Raw genomic sequence first — 25,560 nt, 5'->3', positions numbered from 1 at the left:
CATATCAAATCTCTAAATCTAATCTCTGTTTAATGCAAACAGTCAACAACACTCCTTGCATCAAACAATACAATTGGCATACTCCTCCAAGGATATTATAGATCCACGCATCCAAAAAACTCTGTGGGTCCTCAAAAACTTGTATGTGTGCCGCATTGCATATTATTCATTTATAAGTAAAGTAGTCTCTCCAGAATCCTTGTGGAAGGCATGGGTAAATATCACTTTTCCTCCTCTACTAATGCTGACAATGATATGTAGTTTATACACACCCAAGTGCTTCGCAAATGTGCAAAAGTCGAGAAGCAAAAACTAATGGCAGGATCATATGATAGTTTCAAATATCACTGGACAACGCGCATTTCAATATTTAAAAACATCGCACATTCAATATTTAAAACGTTTCACATATCATTGTATAACCATGCTACCTCAAAAGTGTTGTTCAGGTTCTTTAGTTCTGCGCTCCTGCTTTCTCTTGCAACAACAATAATAACCCTCAGTATCAAACGAATCTCTGGTTTTTCTTCAGTTGTAAATCTTCCATGGCAGTTCCTCAGAAAGAAGGGACTGGACTGTAGCAGCAGCCCAAAGATGCATCAATATCGGAGACTAAAACTAAGGTGACTATGGCAGACGTAGAATTTGATGATGAGAAGATGGACGGCGTTAGAAGAACAGTTTATGTTTCTGATATTGATCAGCAGGTGACAAGCTGAGCAACAGCAAAAGTAGGAGGCGAGAGTAGGCGCGTGTCCATTGGGAGGTCGGAGTTTAATGCGCCAAATGTTTCCAGACATCATGGGCTTCGTCGCCGATCATCTTTGGACGGCCTGGAGTTCCCCTGTCCGAGATACTAATGCCTGAGAAACAATATACTTGCAGATTTGTTAACCCCCGATCATCGCAAAAAATCGAATTTTTTTCGTTTGTTTTTCTCCATCACAACCAAGACAATGATACACAGAGTTTCAGCTTTGATTCGTAACTAATTCCTTCCCTGCCCCAGTAGCAGGGTCCAACGATCATGGGTTCAGACGCAGATATGGAAGATTATGGATTTGAATACTCGAAAGAGGAAACGGAGCAGGACGTCGACATTGAAAATCAGTATTACAATTTTAAAGGTTTGGTGGAGTCTGACCCACAGGAAGCTCTTGCTGGCTTTGCGGAAGTTGTGAAAATGGAACTTGAAAAAGCAGAATGGGGATTTAAGGCTTTGAAACAATCTGTCAAGTTGTACTATCGCCTTGGAAAATACAAAGAGATGATGGATTCTTATCGTGTAATGCTGACATATATTAGATCAGCAGTAACACGAAACTACAGTGAAAAATGTATAAACAACATTATGCATTTTGTTTCTCATTCTGCCAGCCAAAACTTTGAACTCCTTCAGGAGTTTTATCAGACTACACTCAAGCCCCTTGAAGAAGCAAAAAATGAGAGGCTTTGGTTTAAGACCAATCTAAAGCTTTGCAAGATATTTTTCGATATGGGAGAATATGGTCGCATGAACAAGATACTTAAGGAGCTTCACAAATCTTACCGTAGAGAGGATGGTTCAGATGACCAGAAGAAAGGCACTCAACTTTTGGATGTTCCACCGAGATATGAAGCCGAGAACTGTGCGTATAGGAGAGAGCAGCGTAGCAGAAGGAACAGGCCAGTGGAACAGGCCAGTCAAGGGAAGCCGAGCACTATGCTTATAGGAGAGAGCAGCGTTCTGCATGCAGGTGGAGCAGCTACAGGAGCAGCGTAGCAGAAGGAACAGGCTAGTGGAATAATAATGAGTTGCAGGGGTGACAGAGGCGTTATAAGGTAGTTATAAGGCAGCGCTTGAAAAGAATATGGCAGAGCGCCAGGACTGCTCACAACAGAGGAATGGCAGCATTGAAACAGGTGGCTCACAGAAACAAGTGGCTCACAATGGAGCAGGGCAGGAGATCGCCCGCTCTGATACCATGTTAAACACACATGGACAGCAAAGAATGTGAAAGATGAATCATTCAGTACATTTTTTATTAACAGGAGATGTACATTTATAATACAATGTTGTGACTCTTGGGTTTCAGATCCCAAGGTCTCTTGGACTGCTTAGTATTTTCGGCTTCCACACTAACCCTTTAGGATTAGGTGTCCAACAAATGCAATTGCCCTTGCAGTTCCTAAACTCATCTCCTGTCTCGCCAAATTTTCTATTGTTCTCACGACCCTTGTAATTATACTAATCACTACATTAGAATGTTTCCTTGGCCTCCTTCCAATGCTCGTTTGTTATCCCTTGCTTGCATTCTAATCAACATGTCTGAGGGGAGTAATACTCCCTGTCCTTTGATTATTAGCAACACTCATCCCAATCAGGGAGACCTTCTCCTTGTGAACAATTTCTTGTGAAGAGTGCACTATATTTGAATCCACATTCAATGGTCAGCCAAATGCGAGGCCTTGGGAGTCCTCCAAGGTGCCTTGATTAGTTAGCCAATCCACTATTTTATTTCCATCTTGTCTAGTGTGAGTTTTTATCACGTATGGGAAAGATAAAACAAGGTCTTTGATATGATAAATTTAAGCTTCTAGTCTCCAACTTCGTATTATTTTATCCACTGGTGCTCCATTGAGAATCTTTTGCATCACCTTGATCTAAATCAAAATCTTGTTGAAGTTCATTCTTTTAGCCATATACGGCCCTTTTTCAAGGGCATTTACTTTTGCCACATTATTTTTTGTGTGTCCACAGGGCCCCATGAATCTAACCATTGGATGGCCTAATCTATCCCTTAGAATTCAACCAAACCTTGTAGGGCCTGGATTCTCTTTTGAGGCCCCATCAATGTTTTTTCTTTTATAAATCCTTGGAATGAGGGGGAATCATAGGGAATAACACAGCTGGGGAAAGGTCTATAATTGCCAAAATCGAAGCCTCCTCTCTGGTGGCTTTCGAGTCATCCTCTCTCTAGGACTCAGATAAGACAATTTCCCTAAAATTGTCTTTGGTAGTCTTCCCAATCTACTATATAAAAGTTTGTTGGTCTTTGAATATGGCTCTATTAAGACCCTTCCAAATGTTCCAAAGGAGGAAGCCTAGGTTGAGGACCCATGCCTGATTAACAATCAATTATTTTTAAGAGAGCCATCCACTAGTTTACTATTGTTTCAACCAGGCTATTAGGTGATTGATCCAAATGCCCAAAGGTGTGTAAAAGCCACTCCAAGAGAGTGCTTTCTATTTCGCAAGAGTTTAGAAGATGTCCCATATTCTCTTGTTGTTGCGAACAAAATGGGCATCTAGAAGGCCCAATGAATCCATTTTTGAGCAGGAGGTCCCAAGTAAGAAGATGTTTTCTACACAAAAACCATAAGAAATGAGAAACCTTAGGGTAGAGTTTGTACGTCCAAAGTTTCCTCCACACAGGATCTCTGGGCCAAGGGTGGTGATCAGCAACTTGTGAATAGGATTCCTTGGTAGTAAACATCCCCACCAATTTATACCCCCATCGACACTTATCTTGACTCTGAGAGGGAAAGACTCAATGTTCCTTTAACACATCTCTGAAAAGTTTCCACTCTGATATGGCTTCCAAACCTTAACAATCTGCCTCTATTTTCCACTGTCTCCACTCCTCATTTATGCTTGTGTTCTTCTAGTAATCCTTTACTCTAGTGACATTAGGAGACCACATCAAAGGCTTGGAAGGGATCCAAATTTGGATTTATTTAAGGTTTAGGGAATTTTTTCCATGAGTTATTCCAAAAGAAGGATGAATTATCATCATGGATTTCCCAAAAAAGGTGATCTTTGACCATATAACTGTTACTGTAGGCTAAATGCCATATTGGATAACCTAGGTGAAGGTGTTCTAATCGAGGAATCCCTTGTTGGTTGTCACCTCTCTGATATTTTTGGTTCCATATTTGTTTCTATAGTTCAAAACCACCTGGATCCAGCACCACCAATGTTTTGCACCCATTACCTTATATATAATTTATGGATTTCTCAGCCCCATCCCACCATGTATTTTTGGCAAACATAATTTCTCCCATGATACCAGTGCCTATTTTATGTGTGTTTGTTCCCTACCAAAAAACATTTTTAAATATTGACACGAATTCCTTACAGACACTCCCAGGGGAATGCATCATCGAAATTTGATATATTGAGATGGCTTGCACAACTGCCTTTAGCAAGGTACCTTTGCCTAGAATATTAAGAGAGTGGAAGGTCAATGATGATAGCATCTGAGATAATTTACTATAGAACTCATTCCAGCATGTGATTGATAGGGGATTCACCACCAAAGGAACTCCTAGATTCTTTGTGGGGAGCGATCCAATCGATAAATCCATGGTTCAGGCCAAATCTCTTTGAATTTACACAAGGGTGTTAAAAAATGTATTCTTAATTTTTATTTATTAAGGGACATGCTTGTGGCCAGCTAAAACTTTTCCAAAATAGCATGCAAGGCTTTAGCCTCTCAAATTGTCAATCTCCAAAGAGCATGTTATGGTCCAAAAATTGTTGGTGTGTCACCGAGAGATCAGTTTCAAGGATCATTTTCCTTTTATGTGACCCTTTCACTTTTACTGTTGAAGAAAATGGCCCAAGTGTTTTACTGTGATAATAAACAAGAATGGGGATAATGGATCGCCTTACCTCAAGCCTTGGATGGAGAAGAATTTCCTTGAGGGAGATCTGTTGAGAAGAATAGAAAAGAAAGAGGTTGTTACCATGGATTTTATCGATCATATCTAATCTTTAGAAAATACAATGATTGCCAACATCTGAAAGAGGAATTGCCAATTTAAGTGATCATATTCTTTCGATAAGTCCATTTTCATCAACATCCATTGCCTTCGTCGAACTTTCAAAAAGTGAGGTATTTCATGACTCAAGATTATGCCATCAAGGATTTTTTTACCCACTACAAAGTTTGTTTGTTTCGACCTAATTATGAGGTTCAAAAGGGGTTTTAATCTACACACCATGAAATAAGAGATAATCTTGTATATGATGTTGCATAAGGCTATCGTTCTATAACCACTTCGGTTTTCAGGCTCATGTTATTTTCGAATTAGTGTCAGAAAATTTACATCCATCCTTGACCAAATATGTTGTTTCTTGTGTGCTTCTTTAACTAATGCTACAATATTTTCCCTAAGGAATGACAAATAGGCCTTGTAGAATTCTACAGTATACCCATCTAGTCTAGGTTATTTATTATTCGACATCTCCTTTATTATGGACTCTATTTTATCCATTTATATTGGTCACATTAAGGCTTCATTTTTCTCTATAGATATTAGCTTTGGTATTACATCTCTAATCTGATTCATAGCTTCTCTATGGTATTGGTACCTATCCTTCAAAATATTCAAAAAATATGAGAGCAATTCCTCTTCCATGCCCCTGTGATCAAAGATTTTCTCCCCATAGCTAGTGGATAAGGAGTTGATTTGGTTTTGGCATATGTGGTTGAGCATTGAATGATGAAAGAATCTAGTGTTCCTTTCACTCTCTTTCAACCATTGGATATGTGAGTTTTATCTCCATAGTCTCTCTTCTTGTTTTCACCTTTCTTCTAGGTCATGGATGATTCTTCTTCCCTCTATAGTCATATACTCTTATATTCCTTATCTCATGATTCGACTTTGAAATTCCTCCATTTTTTCCTCCAGATTCTTCTTTTACTATATCATATCGCCAAATTCCTCTTTTTTCCATGATTTGATTTTCAAATTCAATTCTTTTAATTTATTTTGCAATCATTGCATCAAACTATTTCCCCTTCAACATCTATTTCTCCACATCATTGGTAAAGATTATTCACAAATATTGGACTTCTTGGACAAAAACTTTCGAATCCGAATGTGTAGTTCTTGGGAACTTCTTGTAAGTTAATTTGTAACTAGATGGGCGAGTGATCTGAGCCCATGTTAGGTAGAATCATGACTTCTATAAAAGAATCTCGATTTAGAATATCCTCTAATATAAGAAAGTGGTCCAACTTGCTTGCAATTTGATGTTGTCCACCCCCATGGTTGTTCTATGTGTGGATCTCATTGCGAGTCTCAATGTCAATTAATTGAAGATCATGGATTGTGTCATTAAAGAGGGTTGAGTCCTAATTCAACCTACAAACATCTCCTCTCTTTTATTTAAGGTCACGAAGGGTCGATTGGCTCTTGTTGATCACTTGGAAGGGTTGGTTGGCTCTTGTAGGTTTTGTGACATGTGAAGAAGATCAGATTGGTTGTGTTATGTCGGTTCCACTTCTATAACTATACATAGGGATTTCAATAAGATATTTTAATTCTAACCAACTATTAAAACACTTACTCATGAGATATTTTGAATTATTAAAATTAAAAAAAAAATCATAAAAATTAACTAAATTATTATTATTGTTATTATTAATGATAAAAATAATTACTATATAAGTTAAATAATTTTAAAAGAACATATGACAAGATTCTTAAGCATAGAGATTCACCCCTACATTATCATAGATATTCTTAATCTATAAATAGGCTTTTTTACAATATAATGGGACAATACAATAGTTTATCAATAACACAGGCTCAAAAAACCATTACTCATTTCATATAGCACTCGTTTAGATGGAATTTTTTTTAATCAATGAATTTAATTAAGAAGGAAAAAAAACATAACTACTTTGGAAATAAATCCAAGCCTTTGAGTTTTGTACATTGTTAAGAGTATTCTAAAATATCCTTTGGGGGTTAAATCCTTACCATCCACCTAATAATTATTGATATTTCAATTAAAATTGTGCAAGCCTAATTCCAAAATAGCCATACCTATTGGCATAATAAACTTTCACTACCCACGATTTTCTAAAATTAAATACATCAATTACAACTTTTCCCACTGTTTTGCTAAAAAAAAATAGATTCCCTCTTCATTGCTTCTTAATAATAGATAGAAAAAACCATAGATGTTGTGTATATCAATGCAAGCATGCATATACATAAGTTGTACATATTAAGAAGCCATATATTGAAGTTGTGCATATACAAAATCCATATTCATCTATGTGCACGTATAGAAGTCGTGCATATACAAAATTTGTGAATATACAAAAGCTTTCTTCCGTAAATATGTAGATTTTGTATACACACACACACACACACACAAACACACATATAATATAACTTTTCATATACAGAATATTGCTTCAATATATGCGCAAATTCAGTAAATGGCTTATGTATATGTGGATCTTCTATAACATAGATATGTAATTGTGCATATATGGAAGACTGCTTCCATATATACACAACTTTTGTATATGTACATATATGTGGAAGCCATCTTCCATATATACACACTTCCATATCTATGTGCATGTAGAGAAGTTGTGCATGTACAGAGGTTGCAAATATACAGAAGCCATCTTTCATAAATGTAAACTTCTATATATATCTGTGTGTGTGTGTGTGCCCATGTGCAAAATATGTGAATTAACAAAATCCAACTTCTGTATATGCACAACTTTTGCATATACACTCATATATATATAAAAGCGTGCATATACGCAAAATGACTTCCATATATATTTGCATATACAGAAGTTGGGCATATATAAAAGAAATATACTGAAGTACTGCATATACGGAAGAAATTTTCAATATATGCACACTTTCACTTCCAAACACACACACACATATGCATATACAAAAATTTACTCATATAGGAAGATGCATTCTTTATATGTGTGGCTTCTCTATATGAAGATATGTATGGAAGTGTGCATATACGGAACATGGTCTCCATATATGTACAACCTTTCTCTATGCATATAAATACGGAAGCGTGGATATACAAAAGTTTCGGATATAATGAATAAGGTTTCCGTATATGTGCATATTTTGTATATGCACACACACACACACATGGAAGAGTGCATAGACAGAAAATGGCTTTTGTATATAAGTAGCTTCTATATATGCACATATATATGGAAGTGTGCATCTATGGAAGATGACTTCCATATCTCTGTGCATATACATAAGTCATCTTCTGTATATGCATACTTTGATATCTATGTGCATATATGGAGGCCATCTTCCATATATGCACACTTCCATACATATGTTGATATAAAAAAGCCATACATATAATGAATTTATCTTCTGTATATGTGTAAATTTTGTGTATGCACACACACATGGAAGCATGCATATACGAAATATAACTTCCATATATGTGCAACTGCAATATATGTCTTCTTTATATTTGCATCTTCTATGACATAGATATGCAAGTATGTATATATGGAAGCCATCTTATGTATATACTCTCTTCCATATGTGTGTGTGTGCATATACATAATATGCACATATAGGGAAGTCATATTCTGTAAATGCGCAACTTCTATATACGCACATAGATATGGAATCATGCATATACTGAAGATGGCTTCCATATTTATGTGCATATATAGAAGTTGTGCATATACAAAAGCCATCTTCTATATATGCATGATTATATATCTATGTGCATATATAGAGGTTGTGCATATACGGAGACCATCTTCCCTATATGCACACTTCCATACATATGTTCATATACAAAAGCCACACATATATAGAATTCATCTTTCGTATATGTGCAGATTTTTTATATGTATATATATATATGTGTGTGTGTGTGTGTGTGTGTGTGTGTGTGTGTGTGTGTGGAAGCGTGCATATATGAATTATAGCTTCCGTATATGCACAAATTTAATATATGGCTTATGTTTATGTGGATATTCTATACAAAAGATGACCTCCATGTCTGTGTATATATTGAATTTGTGCATATATAGAGGGCACAAATATGTAACATGACCGTGGCAGATTATGGGATGCCTACCCTGAATGTTCCTAACTTGAACTATAAATTATTTCATGGCCCCTATGGTGTTATAGACAATTTTGTGCCTTACAGCAACAAGCATGAATTGTCAATAATCCAAGGGATCTGAAGTTCCCTAAACATGATGTTCCTACCCCTAGAGGAACAAGGTCAGCAAACCAACAGCTCTCAGATCAGTTCTCCACCTGAAAACACTCAAAAACAAGCAATCCTGAAATCAAAGCAAGTGCTCCACTAGGTTTCTGCGCTGAAACTCAGTTGCTCCATGGTGTACCTGCGTTGCAAAGCAAGTGGGACAAAGGCCACCTGCGCTGAGCGAGATGGGACAAGTGGCACAATGAGTCATTGCTTTGGAATCTTCCAAAAATGACACTTGGATCAGGTATTTCGCCTTGTGATGAGTCAGAGGCTTTGTTTCTCCAAGTGGAAGCAAGGTTCACCAAGTGGACTCAAGAACTGAAGATCAACTAAAGATTAACTGAAGAGAGAGAGGACACAAGGCAGCTACACATTAGTTCCAAGCTGACTCATCCTTTCTCAATTCATCTATATATTGAGCTCTCTCCTATGAGCTCAGGAGGCTGGAATTTTGTGCAAAGTAATGATATGCTGTTGGTTTCATTATTGAGTTATTGGGTGATTGTTTGAGAGAGGTGAAGAAGAGCAATTCTTTCTGCTGGGAGGTGTTGCTGGGTTGGAGCCTGCAATGGTTGTAATACTCTCAGAACCTTTATTTCTTCATTAATAAAAGCTATTGAGGTTCTTCTACGTGCTCTTGTTTCAATTATGTATTGTGATGATTGCATGTTTGGTTTACACTAATCCATGAACCAGTTATGATTGCATGCCTCTTGTAGTTCCTTCTTTGTTATTGTGCAGGATCTCATTGTAGCTGGGCGAGCAGAAGAGCAAAGAGTTAGGAGCAAGTGACCAAAGAGAAGAGTTTGGATTCAACATTAAGCGCAAGGCAACGGTTAGTGCTTTCTCCATTCTCTTTTGCTTTCATAAAGAAGTAAACCTTCAATAGTTTGTTTTACAGTTGTTGCTAAGGAACTGTCACCCTTAGAGTGGGATAGGGTCATCCGAGTCGGATACTTTTCCCTACAAAAAATTGGCGACTCCACTGGGGATCGTATCCGTTTGATTGTGTTTGTAGTATTTTTCTATTCATTTCCTGAACAAAAGAGTACCAAATCGAAAAGCTTTTGACTATATCAAAAGCAAAGTAGAGGGCAGCTACTCTTGCTCATTTTCTGAGAAAATTCATGATTTGAAGAGCTGATCTACAAAGATCCTTGTAAGCTCTTAGTGATAGCTTTGCACCTTCTAAATCATCCCTTTAAGTGTGCTTGACTGATTGCTTCTGATTTAAGCAAAAACCGTGCATTTTTGAGAAAATTATGACCCGGAAACTGTGAAAACGCAATTCTCGTTTTCCAGAGCAGGTAGTACACAGGCTACCTGCTTTGCAACGCAGGTCCCGAAGGGACCACCTGCGCTGAGAGCCAGTTTGGCTGTGCAGAGCCTGCGTTGGCCCAAATTTGCTTAGTGCACTTTGGGGTTTCCTCCTTTCTCTTGCCTGTTTTCACTTAGTTTTGCTGCTAGGTGTCAGTCTTATGCCTGTTTTGAAACCAATATTACTTGCCATCATTCTGCCTCTGTTATATAACGAAATTGTACTTGTTCTTTGTATTTCTTACTCATTTACAATTTCCCATAACGAAAAGTAAACTAGTCATGCTTTTGGCCTCTTAGATCTGAACCTGTGTTAGGCATTTTGGTGGTCTAAGGAGTTAGCTTGTTTGTTGTCCATAGCTGATTAGTCATTTTACTTTCGTTAGTATGGTTTGATTTCATGTATTTCCAGTGATTAAGCAAGTGAATCTTAAGGTGTCTTTTGATTTTGGACAAACTTGTTTACTTTCGCTTTAAATCGAAATCAAAGTTATATAACCACTTTCTTTTTGTATCCATCCACATTAAGAAAGGGAAAAGAAAATACATGCATTGTGCATTTTGCATTTGACTGTGTGCTTGACGATTTAGGAAAAATTTGCATTTTAGTGTGTGCTCTATGATCTGTGTGAAAAGATTTGCCTTTCTTTTCCCTCAGTAGTTAAGGTTTTCAAAGTTGAAAGATTGAAAAGTTTGCTTCTCATCTTAGACTGCATTCAGGAATTTGTTATATACATCTCGTGGTGATCCTTAAAGGAAAACTAATAAGCAAGATCAACATTAAAATAAATTCAATTTACATAACAACGCTTTGTAACATAACGCAAACACATAGAGGTCTAGGTAGAGACGTGTTCCAGCGTCGTAAAACTTAGTGACTGTCGATCTCTACGAAGGTGGGTGATTCCTCCTGAGAGTCGGTGGCACTAATACGGACTTGTGCTCCCACGTACCGTCGCGTATATATTGGGAGACCCCTATAGGCAATTATCCTTTATCCATAGGAAGCCGTGTCAACTGCCCTACTGATCGTGATGCAGTGAACACAGCATTCACGAAGATCGACCACCCGTACCGTAAAACGTATTCTGTGGTTTCGCGAAAAGTTTGGCACACCCTCTGCCTAGAACTCCAGAGAAGTTTCTTTTGGCCTTTTTCAAACTCTATAACTGAAAAAGTCCATCCGAGCATTTGTCACTTCGGGCTCGTTAAAACATCGAAGGCGACTAGAGTCATCTTTAGCTTTTTCTCGACTCTTAAAACATGAAAAAGCAAGTTTGTGTCTAAAAGCGTCGTTAATAAAATTTATTTTAAGCGGAACATAATCACCTGTTATTCCCACGTTGATCTTTCAGTTGAAAAGTATGGAGCCCACCAACCAAGGAAATAACCTTGGAGGAAGTCTAAATCCCTTCTCCTCTTGGGGAGATGTTGGTGCGCCTCATATGGCAACATTGTCACTTCCAGGATTGACAATTGGCCTACCTGTATGGCTCTTTTCAACTAATGTAGTCCAGATCGCCACTAATCCTGAGCAGTCGAATCAACAGTCAGAACAGTCTAGAGCTACCCACCAGCCTTCCACTTCTTACAATACTTCCTCTGATCCTTCATCTTCGCAAGGTAGAGCTGGCAAAAGTCAGCCTCCCATGGAGAAGAAGGAAAAGAAGAAAAGAGAAAAGAAGCAGAAGGAGCCTATGGTGAAGGCGACTGGGGGCAAGCAAAAGACAGCTGACAAAAACCCACACACTGCACCGACCGGGCCTAAATCGCCATGTGTCATTTTCAAAGGGGCCCACTTCCATCGTGATTGTCCTTGTATTCCCCGGATACTAAGGGACTGGTCCCCAAGATTGCACAATTCGGTAGCATCAACCTCTCGCAGTCATGTTGATTGCAGTCCGTCAACTAGCGAGAGTGAAGGACGAAGAGGGAGACCAAGATCACCCTGTATATTGTGTGAAGGTGAGCATGCCATCCACCGATGTCCATTCTTAGATGAGGCAAAGAGAGTTTTGGAAGATCGCCCGGTTTCACCGTTGCGACTTCCTCCTGGTTACCAAAAACTCGCGCCTAATCCCTCGATAGTTGAAAATCCAGCTGACCCGCTCAAGTGGTCAGCTGAAGTGTCGGTCATTGAGAATGAACCTACTGAATCCAGACCAGACGAAAGTCTAAAGGTCGAAACGGCAGTTGACCCGGTTCTTCCTTCAGAGGTTTCATCGTCCAATGACTCCGTCATTGAAGACCCATCTTCAAATGACACCCTCACTGAAGAGGATAAGGATGACACCGTCCATATTCTTTTCATCAACACAGACTCTGATGAGCATCAGGGCAATGCGCCCATTCCTTTATCGCAGGAAGGAACATCGTCAGGGTCGTATCCGGCCGTATATTCGGTCCCACCACCAAGCAACCTAGTTGTATCCTTTGATTGGAATCAACTAGGCAGACCCCGGTTACCAGCCAGTATCCCATTCAGAATCATGGTCCAAATCTACAGAATGGTGATGGCTGAAACTATCATTGATGAAGGGGCATCTGTGAGTATCCTTTCCTCTGCTGCTTGGAAAGCACTGGGTTGCCCGGCACTTTTACCTGAGATGAGAAATCTATCAGGTTTTGATAAAGGAACCAGTCACCCATTAGGGATTCTCCCCAATGTTCCGGTTACATTGAAAGGGAAGACAGTTCGCATGAACATCATGGTCGTCCAGGGACCCTTGGCATATAACTTACTCCTTGGACGAGACTATATATATTGCATGGAGGCAATAGTGTCCTCACTCTTTAGAGTCATGTGTTTTCCGCACGAAGGAAGAATTGTCAAGCTCGTAGACCAACTTTCATTTCCAGGATCACGCATTGCAAATAGTCAAATACCATCCCTTAACGGTTTATTCACTCAAGGAATGCCACCGCCCCCGGTTCTACTTCCCGATGAATGCGAGTAATTCGGAAAGAAAGAACTGGGACCCAGGGGGCATGCACCCTGGCCTGCCTCGGGCAGAGAAAACCTTAGGTATAAAGTTAATTTCCGCAGAAGGATGGACTAGTCCGTACCCCGTCCGGCAGAGGAAGAGAGGGTTGTTCTAGGATAAAATTCTTTTGTCAAAGTTATGTTGAAGCGGAAGAATCGCTCCCTTTGTCTAAAAAAGTAGGCTCTCCTAAGGAGGAGATCCATTTGTGGCAGCAAGTAGCCACCATCTTTGAATGTCAAGCCTCACCCATTAAAACAATATGTTTTGAAGGATAAGTAGGGGCAGTCTCCAAAGAAAGAGATGAAATTGCTGCAACAAGTAGTCACCATCCTTAGAAACCTAATGATAGACATCGCCGAAAAAGTGTTTAGTTTGCGGCAGCAAACAAAACCATTTTTCGGATAATAAGTAAGAGATGGCAGAATCTCGAAATTATACTTTATACCTAGGGGCATGCAAACCTTTTGGAGTGCAAGCACGGGATGACTATTTTTTTTTTTTTTTAATTTTTAGGTCCTCCCTTTAAACCTGTAGGTCTAACCCGTTAAACTCGTAGGATTAGCCGTTTCCAGCTTGCATAAAGAAAGGATGAAGGGCAAAAGTCAAAACCTGCCAAATTGGAGTAATTAGTGAGGTATCGCTCCTTAAATAAGATTACCTCACCTAAGGCATTCCTTGTATTAAGACTGGTATAATCGAGCAGTTTTAGCAATGTTCATGCTCGTTAAAAAATAAACGCAAGATTGAGCAGTTTTGTACAGAGTTCATGCTCGTTAAAAAATAAACACAAGTTGTGAGCAATCTTTCCCTACAGTTGAAGCTCATCCAGAAAAAATGAACCGGTAAACAACCTCGAGAAATGTAACCTTTGAAAGCCATATTAAAAGCCCTTGGTCGTGTTTATATGCCATCACCTCCATCCATTCATTTGGCCAATCGTTCACCTCCATATGTTTGTTTACCCATTTTGAGGAACAGCTGCGAAGAGTGATTTCGCTTAGCCATCCTTGTGACACTGTCGTGATTGGAAAATTCCAACCTGTACCTGGAATCTGCTGCTATCCCTGTTTATCACTCATTCCTCAAAAGACGAGTCTTCTTTGAGCTCTTTTCACTGACTCGTAAAATATGAAAAGTTTGCCGAGTTTTGGCCTTCCAGCTCGTTAAAAGGACCGAAAGAGCTATCCCTCCTCTAGATTTTAATCTTTTTGGACCTGAGGGATTATTACACAAAAAGATCGAGCGCTTGTTTTGTTCGGCTCGTTAAAGCAATCGAAAACTCATCCCTTTTGTATTGTTTTATACTTTTTCGGACTTAAGGGATTAAATGACGAAAAAGGAATTTTGGAGTTAACTTTTCGTACCTTTTCAGACTCTCTAAAAATGAAAAGGACCGAGTTTTCTTTGTCGTTAGACTCGTTAAAATGATTAAATAGCGACAAACTTGTCTTTAGACGAGAACGAGTTTCCCTATCGCTAGGCTCGTTAAAACATAGCGATAGGCTTGCCCGAAGGGCAGGTTATAGAACAAGCATATGTTATCCTCCTCAAGCTTGACAAAAAATAAAGAGGTATTGGTCAGCAATGACTGGGGAAAAATTGGGAGAACCTCACAGCATTAATGGTAGCAAGTCACTCTTGAACATGACACTTTGTCCTCCGTACCACATCGGGTTGGGTTGTTTCATTCATCGGTCGCATAGCCATGGTCCTCGCCACACCATCCACAATTGGGGTAATGCTACCAATCCATCACATCAGTGTCGTTATATGTTCAAGAGATGTGGTTCTGTAAAGAGTCAACCGTGTTCCACCCACTGCCATACATTATCCTTCATCCACTTCATGACCGCCACCCTGAATCATACATCACAGTTTGTTTTCACCTCATCACAATCACTAGCTCCGTTCCGTGTCACTGATGTGGGATTCATTAAGGCCCTCCTTTGACGGATCGCTCCTTGTCGACATCAGCTCATTATCCAAGGAGGTGATCTAGGAACACCCCCCTCAGTACTTTGAAGCTTGCATGCCTCAATGGCAAGTTTCTCACTTCCGGCGACAGGTATACATCAATGACCTTCGACCAGAAGATTTTGCATGGTGGTCGACGCCAAGTCCTTTATTCCCACCATGTAGATTGTACTGCCGTACCTTGAGGGTCATCATCCTTATCGGTGATTCCTCTCGCGCTTGTTAACGGTTTACATCATTGACCGGTAATCAAGCGATGTCTTTCCATGTTCGACTTCAAGAAATTCTCACATGGATCGACTTGTACATCGAGTGAAGATCGGAAGAGATTGAAGACCCCGGATCTAGTTTCATCCATCCGGGCTACGATATATATTCAGGACATAAAGACATTTGATATGTACATCATTACAGCAGATGATCATCCTTCTCAAAGGATGATAACTTCGGCAGAGAATTATCAGTCTACAATCAGACGATCGTCTGTTCTATGTACCAAAATGAATTTATAAAGCTGAGCATGGGAATGCCCGCCTTAGCTAGATCATGAAAAATGTATGAAAAATAATGTATTGTATTGTATCTTATTACAGGACACTTCTCAGCAGATTGAATGAACTTCAGATCCTCTCAATAAAGCATTTCACCCGATAAACGACCTCATACTTTAGGGGGCATCTGTTATAGACAATTTTGTGCCTTACAGCAACAAGCATGAATTGTCAATAATCCAAGGGATCCGAAGTTCCCTAAACATGATGTTCCTACCCCTAGAGGAACAAGGTCAGCAAACCAACAGCTCTCAGATTAGTTCTCCACCTGAAAACACTCAAAAACAAGCAATCCTGAAATCAAAGCAGGTGCTCCACTAGGTTTCTGCGCTGAAACTCAGTTGCTCCATGGTTTACCTGCGTTGCAAAGCAAGTGGGACAAAGGCCACCTGTGCTGAGCAAGATGGGACAAGTGGCACAATGAGTCATTGCTTTGGAATCTTCCAAAAATGACACTTGGATCAGGTATTTCGCCTTGTGATGAGTCAGAGGCTTTGTTTCTCCAAGTGGAAGCAAGGCTCACCAAGTGGACTCAAGAACTGAAGATCAACTAAAGATTAACTGAAGAGAGAGAGGACACAAGGCAGCTACACATCAGTTGCAAGCTGACTCATCCTTTCTCAATTCATCTATATATTGAGCTCTCTCCTATGAGCTCAGGAGGCTGGAATTTTGTGCAAAGTAATGATATGCTGTTGGTTTCATTATTGAGTTATTGGGTGATTGTTTGAGAGAGGTGAAGAAGAGAAATTCTTTCTGCTGGGAGGTGTTGCTGGGTTGGAGCCTGCAATGGTTGTAATACTCTCAGAACCTTTATTTCTTCATTAATAAAAGCTATTGAGGTTCTTCTACGTGCTCTTGTTTCAATTATGTATTGTGATGATTGCATGTTTGGTTTACACTAATCCATGAACCAGTTATGATTGCATGCCTCTTGTAGTTTCCTTCTTTGTTATTGTGCAGGATCTCATTGTAGCTGGGCGAGCAGAAGAACAAAGAGTTAGGAGCAAGCGGCCAAAGAGAAGAGTTTGGATTCGACATTAAGCGCAAGGCAACGGTTAGTGCTTTCTCCATTCTCTTTTGCTTTCATAAAGAAGTAAACCTTCAATAGTTTGTTTTACAGTTGTTGCTAAGGAAATTTCACCCTTAGAGTGGGATAGGGTCATCCGAGTCAGATACTTTTCCCTACAACATATGGGGAATTTAGTTGGCTCAAGTTATGGTAGCTTTTAAGGGTCTTACTTTTCTTTAGGGTGTTATATGTAAGCTAAAATAAAATAAGTATCAAAAGCTCTGGAAACTGGATACCTTCTAATACAAAGCTTATAGAAGCTTAGTGTGTGGTGTGTAACTATGTGAAAGTGATCAAGTGAGCATGAAAGGTGTGATAAGATGCAGATGTTCGATGATCCGTTGCAATATCCTCCTAATTACACTATATTTCATTTATTCCTTGCATGAAAAAGAAATTATGTGTGGATAATTGGCCACTTACTCTTTCTCCTACTACACTAAGTGTGACTAAAGGGAGGTGGAAATCTTACTCTTTTACTAATTAAGCTATGTGATTTTCAAAAACTAGCAAACTAGATTGAAAAATATGTGTGGAATTTGGCCACTTACTATGTAAAAATTTACAAATAAAAGAAAGAATAAAGATATATGTGTAACTTATGTATACGCACTTCTTCCATAATAGAATTTTCTATATATATACATATCTTCCGTATATGCACATCTTTTGATATAAAAGGATGTAATGTCAAATATCTTAATAAAATTGAAGGAATCATTGTCCATGATATCTGGAATTTATTAAGAAATTTTCTTTTGCCGAGTTCAAGGATCGATGACCGTTCCAATCCCGCAATCATATCTGTTAACTTCAAAATCTCCTTATAAGATGTATTCAAAATTCTTTGTCATCATGGCCCTCCACCCAAGACAACCTATTGATGTCTAGATTGAAGGTTTTCCATGAATTTATGTAGGTCCCTTTAAAGTTAGAATGCCAGGTAATTAAATAAATGCAAATAAGGAGACGAAGTGTCCACGTTGTTCTTACTTTGAAAATCATTTCCTGGAAGTTTGGACACATATTAAATAAATGCCTGATCACTGCTTTTGGTCAGTTACAATCAGATGCATATCAAAGTTTCTTTGTGATATTTATAGTTTTATCTTTGAGTGTGGGTATGCTTGATTGCTGGTTTTCTAGGTGGTGAGTTGAATATCTGTAATTAGTGTTTTATTTCACCCAAATGGATTATTTTGATGATTGGGCGTTATGTGTCATCTCCTGACATGTGGTTCTCCCTCCGGACACTAACAAATTGCTTCCCAAGAACTGACTTCTCAATGAGGTAACCACCGCATTTTTTTTCTCAAATGCTATTTTTAATGAAAATGCATATGTTTTGCCAACTTCCCAATGTGGTAATCAACACCTAATTTGTTTTCAAATGCCATTTTTAATGCGCTAATCTGTTTGTTTGTTTTATTTTTTATTTATTAATAATTTTAACCAAATTGATATTCTTTTTGGTCCAGAACGAATGGCGAGCCATTGGAGTTCAACAGTCTCATGGATGGGTGCACTATGCCATTCATCGTCCTGAGCCACACATCATGTTATTCAGAAGACCTTTGAATTACCAGCAAAACCAGCAGCAACAGGCTGGGGCTCAATCTCAACCTATGGGTTTGAAAGCCCATTGAGTTCTATTGTGGGCAAAGCGGGGGCTCAATCTCAACCTATGGATCTGAAAGCCCAATGAGTTTTATTGTGGGCAAAGCGGACTGGCCTGCCTGATGTGCTCAATTTTGAATGATTGATTGGATTTTATTATATAAATAATTGAGAGAAACGAAGAATAATAATTTGTATAATTTTGATTAAGGATTTATTTTATTTTAGGCAATTTATTGACTAGGTTTAGTTTGAATGATTGAATTATTATAATATTTATTATTTTGAATCAAAATACAATTCTTTCAATTTAACATTTCTATCGGCCTCTCTTTGCACCTTTTGGGGCAATTGCTAGTTATATTAAGTTACTTGAAAAATCATTCTCCTACAATGTATTTTAGGTATCAGAGGAGGGAAACAGTTATTTCCATTGATTGAGGAATCATTTAGGCAATTTCAGTCTTGTAGAAAATATTCATGTTGGTTCAGCTTGGGCTCGAAACTTTTTCGTTGTCATCTAATTAATGAATGCATTAGATTGACCATAACAAAATATCCATTTTCAAAGTACACATAACTAACTATTGCAATTGTAACTCATTATCATCCACCCTTGCTTTCAACAATGTCCATTCACATGTCGCTATTCTTCTCCACTCTATACCTTACGGCGTTTCCTTTGCAACATAACGTGCAAATGCTAGTATAAATAGTTTAAATTTAACTTTAAACATGTATATATTATTATAATCCTAGCGAATCCACGTCTGGCCATATGAATTGATCCTTTTGTTTGTACATGGGTTAGTATGTTGTGTGAGAAAATAGAGGCCACATGGGGTGAGAGTAGAATTCAATTGAACAATAGAACGCCCTTTACTCGAATGGACGTTTTCAACGCCCATACTTCTAACATCCACTCTCACAATCCATCGCATTTATTTAGGTTTTTCATATTTATAAAAAATAACATTATTTCAGATTACAAATAAGTTATTTTATATAAATAACATATGATGTAAATAATTGTAATTAAAATATCAAAGTTTTATAACACATTATGTCACACATAATACATGGTGTCCCGTTTACCTTATGCGTTTCCATCAATAATCATTCATCAGTTAGCTTAAACGATCCCATCGCAATCTTCCAAATATACTAGTATTTGGACATTACTATGCAAAGAAAAATCTACATTAAATGGACGGGAAGGAACATTAAACGGAGGGGAAGGGACATCTGTTCAAGATTTTTTCACTCATGATGCATATAATCTCATGGTAATCTGTTGGTAATTTTTTTTTAAAACAAGTTTAGTTCCAATCTAAGAATGGGTATTGCTAAAAAGAGATCATTCATGATCTCTATCAGCAGTTGTTGAAGCTGTGGAAGTTGCAACTGTTGAAGCTTTGGAAATTGCAACTCTTCGACTTCCAGTCACTGGTGTTGCAAGGGCTGATATTCAAGCAGTGAAGGAAGTTGTTAGTTCCGCAGTTGATGTGATGCAAGCAATGGGTTCCTCCATTTGCTCGTTGTTTCCAAAGGTAGTGGGGATGAATCATCTAGTTTTTCAGTTTGCAGAAGTCACTGCTCAAGAGAAAGCCTTATTGGGGTTTGTTATTTTGCAGTGAGCTTAGCTTAAACCTCAACCTGGAATTCTTAATAACTCGCTCCTCAATTCATGAATCGGGGAATGAGGAAGTTATTAATTAATGAGGTGAAGGCGCTGTCATTCAATAAGATGGGATGAATGTCCCTTTTCCATTCAATAAAAACCTACGTCCGCAATATCAGATTCACGAAAACCAGTTGTGGAGTCTCAATTTCAATTGGTTTTCTGTCAGACCTTTTACCTGGACGACCACTCGTATGCAAGTGACGACATCCAGATGACGTTAAACGTGGTGGGGGGGAGACATTGTTCAAGATTCCGTTATGAAAAGATTATGAAAATTCAGCCATCATGCAATAAATATGGGAGTAGTCTACCTAGGTTGTAGAATGGCTCTTTTTCCGGCACCGTCCGGAAAATCGTCCTGCTCCGGCTACCGGAAATATCTCCCTCCTCCGCCACCATCTCTCAGCTCCACCACCCTCTTTCTCCGCCACCCTCCCTGACCGCCCTGACATTCTCTGACAAAAAAACAGGATGCAGGCAGAGCGCCTGACATCCCTGACCGATCGGGGATGAGCTGGAATTCATTCCATGCGGGGGAGTAGAATGGCGGTCACGAGAATTCCATGCGGGGGAGTAGAATGGCGGTCACGAAAATACTGAAGAACTGATAGCAAAAATCCTTCATGTAATCAGCCAGGACAACGTGAGAGCAGAGTATGTCCACGAACCTATGCAAACACGGTGAAACCGAATGAATTCACCTAGGTTCAACTTGGGGAACCATAAGTTTGTAATGGAGTTTCCTGGTTCGAAGCATAGGTAGCAGAAGCATAGGCAGGTGCAGGAGAGACAGTAGTTTACCATAGGCAGGTGCAGGAGAGACAGTAGTTTACCCCTAAAACCCTAACCGGAGGCGTTACAAAGATACGTTACACTCGGCGAAAAACCAGTGAAATGCTATTATTTATTGTAGCAAATGGAAGGAGCTATATAAGGGCAGTTCCGGCAACAAATAGGGCTATCTACATAGAAATTAGAGCAATAATTAGGGAAAATTTAGTATTGCAGGCGAGCTCTTGTTTTTGGGTTTCTCGTCTCATTTCAGTTCTTGAAATGGTGCATCCTGCGCAGATGTTCAAGAATAGATTGCAAGAATATGCACAGAAGAACTCTTTGCCATTGCCTCTCTATGAAGTTGTAAATGAGGGCCAAGACCATCTTCCGCAATTCAAGTGCACTGTAATAATCAATGGGGAAAAGTATGAATCCCTTCCTGGTTTCACCAACAAGAAGGCATCACAGAATGCTGCAGCTAAGGCAGCTGTCGAAGATTTGGAATTGCAAGGGTTGATTGTTGAGTTCAAAGTAAGTTTCAATTCTTACTCAAATTCGCAAAATCTTTTCAAATGCTGGTTTTGCTTTCTATTTTATATTTCTTTTTCTGTTCTGAGTTTTTTTGCAAATTTAATGATTTTGATTGAATATGGTGGAGTATGTTATAAACTTCCTTTTATTTATTTGCTGACAACCAAAAAGGAGAAAGTACGGCCTAAAGGTATCCTTGCAGAAGTTGTTACAAGGAAGAATATGCCGCCTCCGAGTTATCGTTTTACAGGGATTTTTACAACAACTGTGGTTGTTAATGGGGTTTCCTATACTGGAGGTCCTTCAAACAAACAAGGCTGCACTTGAAGCACTTCAGGCAATCGACCCCAAGGCTGCATTTGAAGTACTTCAGGCAAACGACCCCCAATATTGTGAGTTGATGTGGATGGAGAACTAACTATTTGCATTCTTCTCGGCTATCCTTATGTAACTTCTAATATCCTTACATTTCTTTTGCTCTCAACGATGCTATATGTTACTGATCTTGCCACTGTTCCATTGGAATATCATGTTAGGTAATTAGTTATCGCATGTTGAAGTTAATGCGAAGAATGATTCCAAAGAGCCAAATGCACAACCGGATAACTTGGCATCTGATAATCAACTATTAGAAGGAACTGAATCTCAATCGGCGGGAAATGGTCTAGAAAAGTCAATTGTCGACGGTGCACCTGCTACTGAAAAGGACTCAGAGAAGACAGATGTGGAGAATGCATGTGCAGCTGGACATGGTATAGAAAAGACAAAGGTGAAGGATGCCCATGAAGCCGGAAGGGGAATGTCAGATATAAATGATGCACATTCAGTGTCAGCCCCGCAGCCTCATAATCATATTCAACAGGATCCTTTGTCTGCACAACAAGAAATGGTGCATCCTGCGCAGATGTTCAAGAACAGATTGCAAGAATATGCACAGAAGAACTCTTTGCCATTGCCTCTCTATGAAGTTGTAAATGAGGGCCAAGACCATCTTCCGCAATTCAAGTGCACTGTAATAATCAATGGGGCAAAGTATGAATCCCTTCCTGGTTTCACCAACAAGAAGGCATCACAGAATGCTGCAGCTAAGGCAGCTGTCGAAGATTTGGAATCGCAAGGGTTGATTGTTGAGTTCAAAGTAAGTTTCAATTCTTACTCAAATTCTCAAAATCTTTTCAAATGCTGGTTTTGCTTTCTATTTTATATTTCTTTTTCTGTTCCGAGTTTGTTTGCAAATTTAATGATTTTGATTGAATATGGTGGAGTATGTTATAAACTTCCTTTTATTTATTTGCTGACAACCAAAAAGGAGAAAGTACGGCCTAAAGGTATCCTTGCGGAAGTTGTTACAAGGAAGAATATGCCGCCTCCGAGTTATCGTTTTACAGGGATTTTTACAGCAACTGTGGTTGTTAATGGGGTTTCCTATACTGGAGGTCCTTCAAACAATCAAAGGGACGCTCAAAACAAGGCTGCACTTGAAGCACTTCAGGCAATCGACCCCAAGGCTGCATTTGAAGTACTTCAGGCAAACGACCCCCAATATTGTGAGTTGATGTGGATGGAGAACTAACTATTTGCATTCTTCTCGGCTATCCTTATGTAACTTCTAATATCCTTACATTTCTTTTGCTCTCAACGATGCTATATGTTACTGATCTTGCCACTGTTCCATTGGAATCTCATGTTAGGTAATTCGTTATCGCATGTTGAAGTTAATGCGAAGAATGATTCCAAACAGCCAACTGCACAACCGGATAACTTGGCATCTGATAATCAGCTATTAGAAGGAACTGAATCTCAATCGGCGGGAAATGGTCTAGAAAAGTCAATTGTCGACGGTGCACCTGCTCCTGAAAAGGACTCAGAGAAGACAGATGTGGAGAATGCATGTGCAGCTGGACATGGTATAGAAAAGACAAAGGTGAAGGATGCCCATGAAGCCGGAAGGGGAATGTCAGATATAAATGATGCACATTCAGTGTCAGCCCCGCAGCCTCATAATCATATTCAACAGGATCCTTTGTCTGCACAACAAGAACATTTGAAAAAGGAGACAAGGGATACCTATCAAGACAAAGTACATGGATCTAAGGGGATGCAGCAAATCAGTCAGGAGCTCGATCTAACTGAACCCATCAGCAAGAGGAGTAGAAGTGAATCTGAGAATGCTGAACAAATTTCTCAAAAAAAGAAAAAGAACAGAAAGGAGACTGATAGCACAGCTTGACAAAGCCTAGAGTGTGCATTGTCTCATTCTGGTATAACACAGTGAAAACTTTCTTCATATTTCCAAATCATTGATTTTTGTCTCAATTCTTGAGCTATTTCGTTTTATTGATTTTAGCATAGAAGGACATTTAGTCAGATTTATTATATTTATAGGACTCAGATTTCTCAGAAACCTCATCATCTTGAAGTTGAAACAAAATGAACTCTTTATGGCTGTTACTCTTGCTAAATAAATATATCACGAGTGCATATCATATATTTCCTTGTTTTGCAATGACCCAAGAAAAATCTGTATAAGATGATGCAACATCGCAAGGTCATTTTGCAACAATCTGTCATGTGATTTGGCTTGGTAACCATGATGTAGTAGCTATTGATTAACATTTTTTCTTGGTTCTATGATTACTTTGTTTCAATAGTTGTGAACTATGGAATTTTCCGTTAGAGGTTTGGTTAATCAGCTAACATGAATAAAGAATATTGACTTATATATGTGTATCGTTTTCTTTAATTCCAACGTTTGAATTTCAAATTAGAAATTGGGTTCCTGTTCATTTATTTTCTTCTTGAAGCATAGAGTCCTAGATCTAATAGGGTGTACCATAGCAAATTCGGCCGAATAGACCTAAACGATCCAAAACTTGGGAATTTTGATTTGGCCTTTGAATAATTCACTATAATTCAATTCGTTTGGCATGTGTTGCATGGTGCAGCATTTTCCAAGAAGATCCAGTCTTTCGAAATAGTAAAGAATGCATAATCTCAGTGCCTGTGTCATGGAGATCAACTTATTCTCAAGAACAAGAAGCTGATGCAGAGCCCTGTGATACCATATCTGACGCTGGACTATGCTTATCTGAGAGGATTGGTGATTGGTAGCTGGAATTTTGTCTATTCTCCAACATGCTGCTTGTCCCTAGAATGTTGTTTGTTGCTCCAGTTTTGTGTAACTGTATAAAGAATATGATGTTTACATATTACTTTGCACTTGGCTTGTACATTCTGCTGCTTGGCCCGTACATCCTGGAATGAAACTTACAAAGTTTTGTTGCCTGCTGCTTTGCCCATATATTCTGGAAGGAAACTTAAAGGATTTATAGTGCTTTTAAGTGGTATATTCTGAGCTTTTTTCCCAATTTTCTACTGGACTTTTTTTGTAATTGTATTGAATTTGTCCAAATTTGAATTTGGTGAGTACTCTGCTGCATAACATATTTCCATTCCGTTCTCCACTAGAATGGCGTTGCGTACATGTAGCATACAGGATATGTATGCTGCGTACCATATTATGCTCTGAATATTGAATCATATTAATATACTCTAGAGTCCTTGTTTCTATGATCCGTCAAAACTGCTATAGCAAAAAACATTGCTCCCTTTTCTCATCTTTTAGCATTTGGGAAATAATTTTGCCGGACTTCATTTTTTTCTTTGTCATTTTAGCTATCACAAGATGCTTCTCAAATATGGATTTTTAGCATTCTAGCTATCACTAGAGTAGTTACTAGGAAATGCCTTTCATTCCTATAAAGATGGTTTTTTCCAATATCGATCTCAAGTATTATGAAGTAAAGCTCATTTTTTTCTTATAGATTTTATAAACTCGTGAATGTCAGTGAGGTTGAATGATAGTTCGCTTTCTTTGACATAATGATTGTCTAGAGTCTTGAAAATATCTCTTCTGGGATACCATCTTGGCGATATAGCAATTTAGCTCTATTGCTGAAAATGTTTAACTTGCATGTACATGGAAAATTACTACCTTATCTGAGTTGATAGAAATATTGAATCATTTTAATATTCTC

The 25,560-nt window shown here is 38.7% G+C and overlaps 1 protein-coding gene and 1 pseudogene across 1 annotated transcript; both read left to right on the top strand.

The window, feature by feature from the left end:
• The first annotated feature begins 1,027 nt into the window (after positions 1-1,027).
• On the top strand, positions 1,028-1,762 carry LOC149148233 (COP9 signalosome complex subunit 2 pseudogene; annotated as a pseudogene).
• An 88-nt stretch (positions 1,763-1,850) lies between these two features.
• On the top strand, positions 1,851-24,755 carry LOC149148232 (uncharacterized). Its single transcript, XM_089442109.1, has 8 exons — positions 1,851-1,902; positions 19,915-20,084; positions 21,227-21,523; positions 21,774-21,915; positions 22,084-22,661; positions 22,833-23,070; positions 23,215-23,784; positions 24,469-24,755. The coding sequence occupies exons 1-7, from the start codon at positions 1,851-1,853 to the stop codon at positions 23,751-23,753; spliced, it is 2,016 nt and encodes a 671-aa protein (XP_089298235.1). The 3' UTR covers positions 23,754-23,784; positions 24,469-24,755.
• Positions 24,756-25,560: the final 805 nt, after the last annotated feature.

Source organism: Pinus tabuliformis, chromosome 9, assembly GCF_031772625.1.
Source record: "Pinus tabuliformis cultivar Carrire ecotype Pingquan chromosome 9, CPIR1, whole genome shotgun sequence".
In the NCBI taxonomy this organism is placed as follows: Eukaryota; Viridiplantae; Streptophyta; class Pinopsida; order Pinales; family Pinaceae; genus Pinus; species Pinus tabuliformis.
Note: the sequence above shows the minus strand (reverse complement) of the source record. Positions and strands in the feature narration are given on the sequence as shown.

Bases quoted from the DNA above. Each gene is read 5' to 3' on its own strand.
- LOC149148232 (XM_089442109.1), top strand. From the start codon at position 1,851: ATGGCAGAGCGCCAGGACTGCTCACAACAGAGGAATGGCAGCATTGAA. The intron at 1,903-19,914 runs GTGGCTCACAGA...CTCTATCAGCAG, and splicing joins GAATGGCAGCATTGAAACAG to TTGTTGAAGCTGTGGAAGTT. The intron at 23,071-23,214 runs GTGAGTTGATGT...ATCTCATGTTAG, and splicing joins GGCAAACGACCCCCAATATT to GTAATTCGTTATCGCATGTT.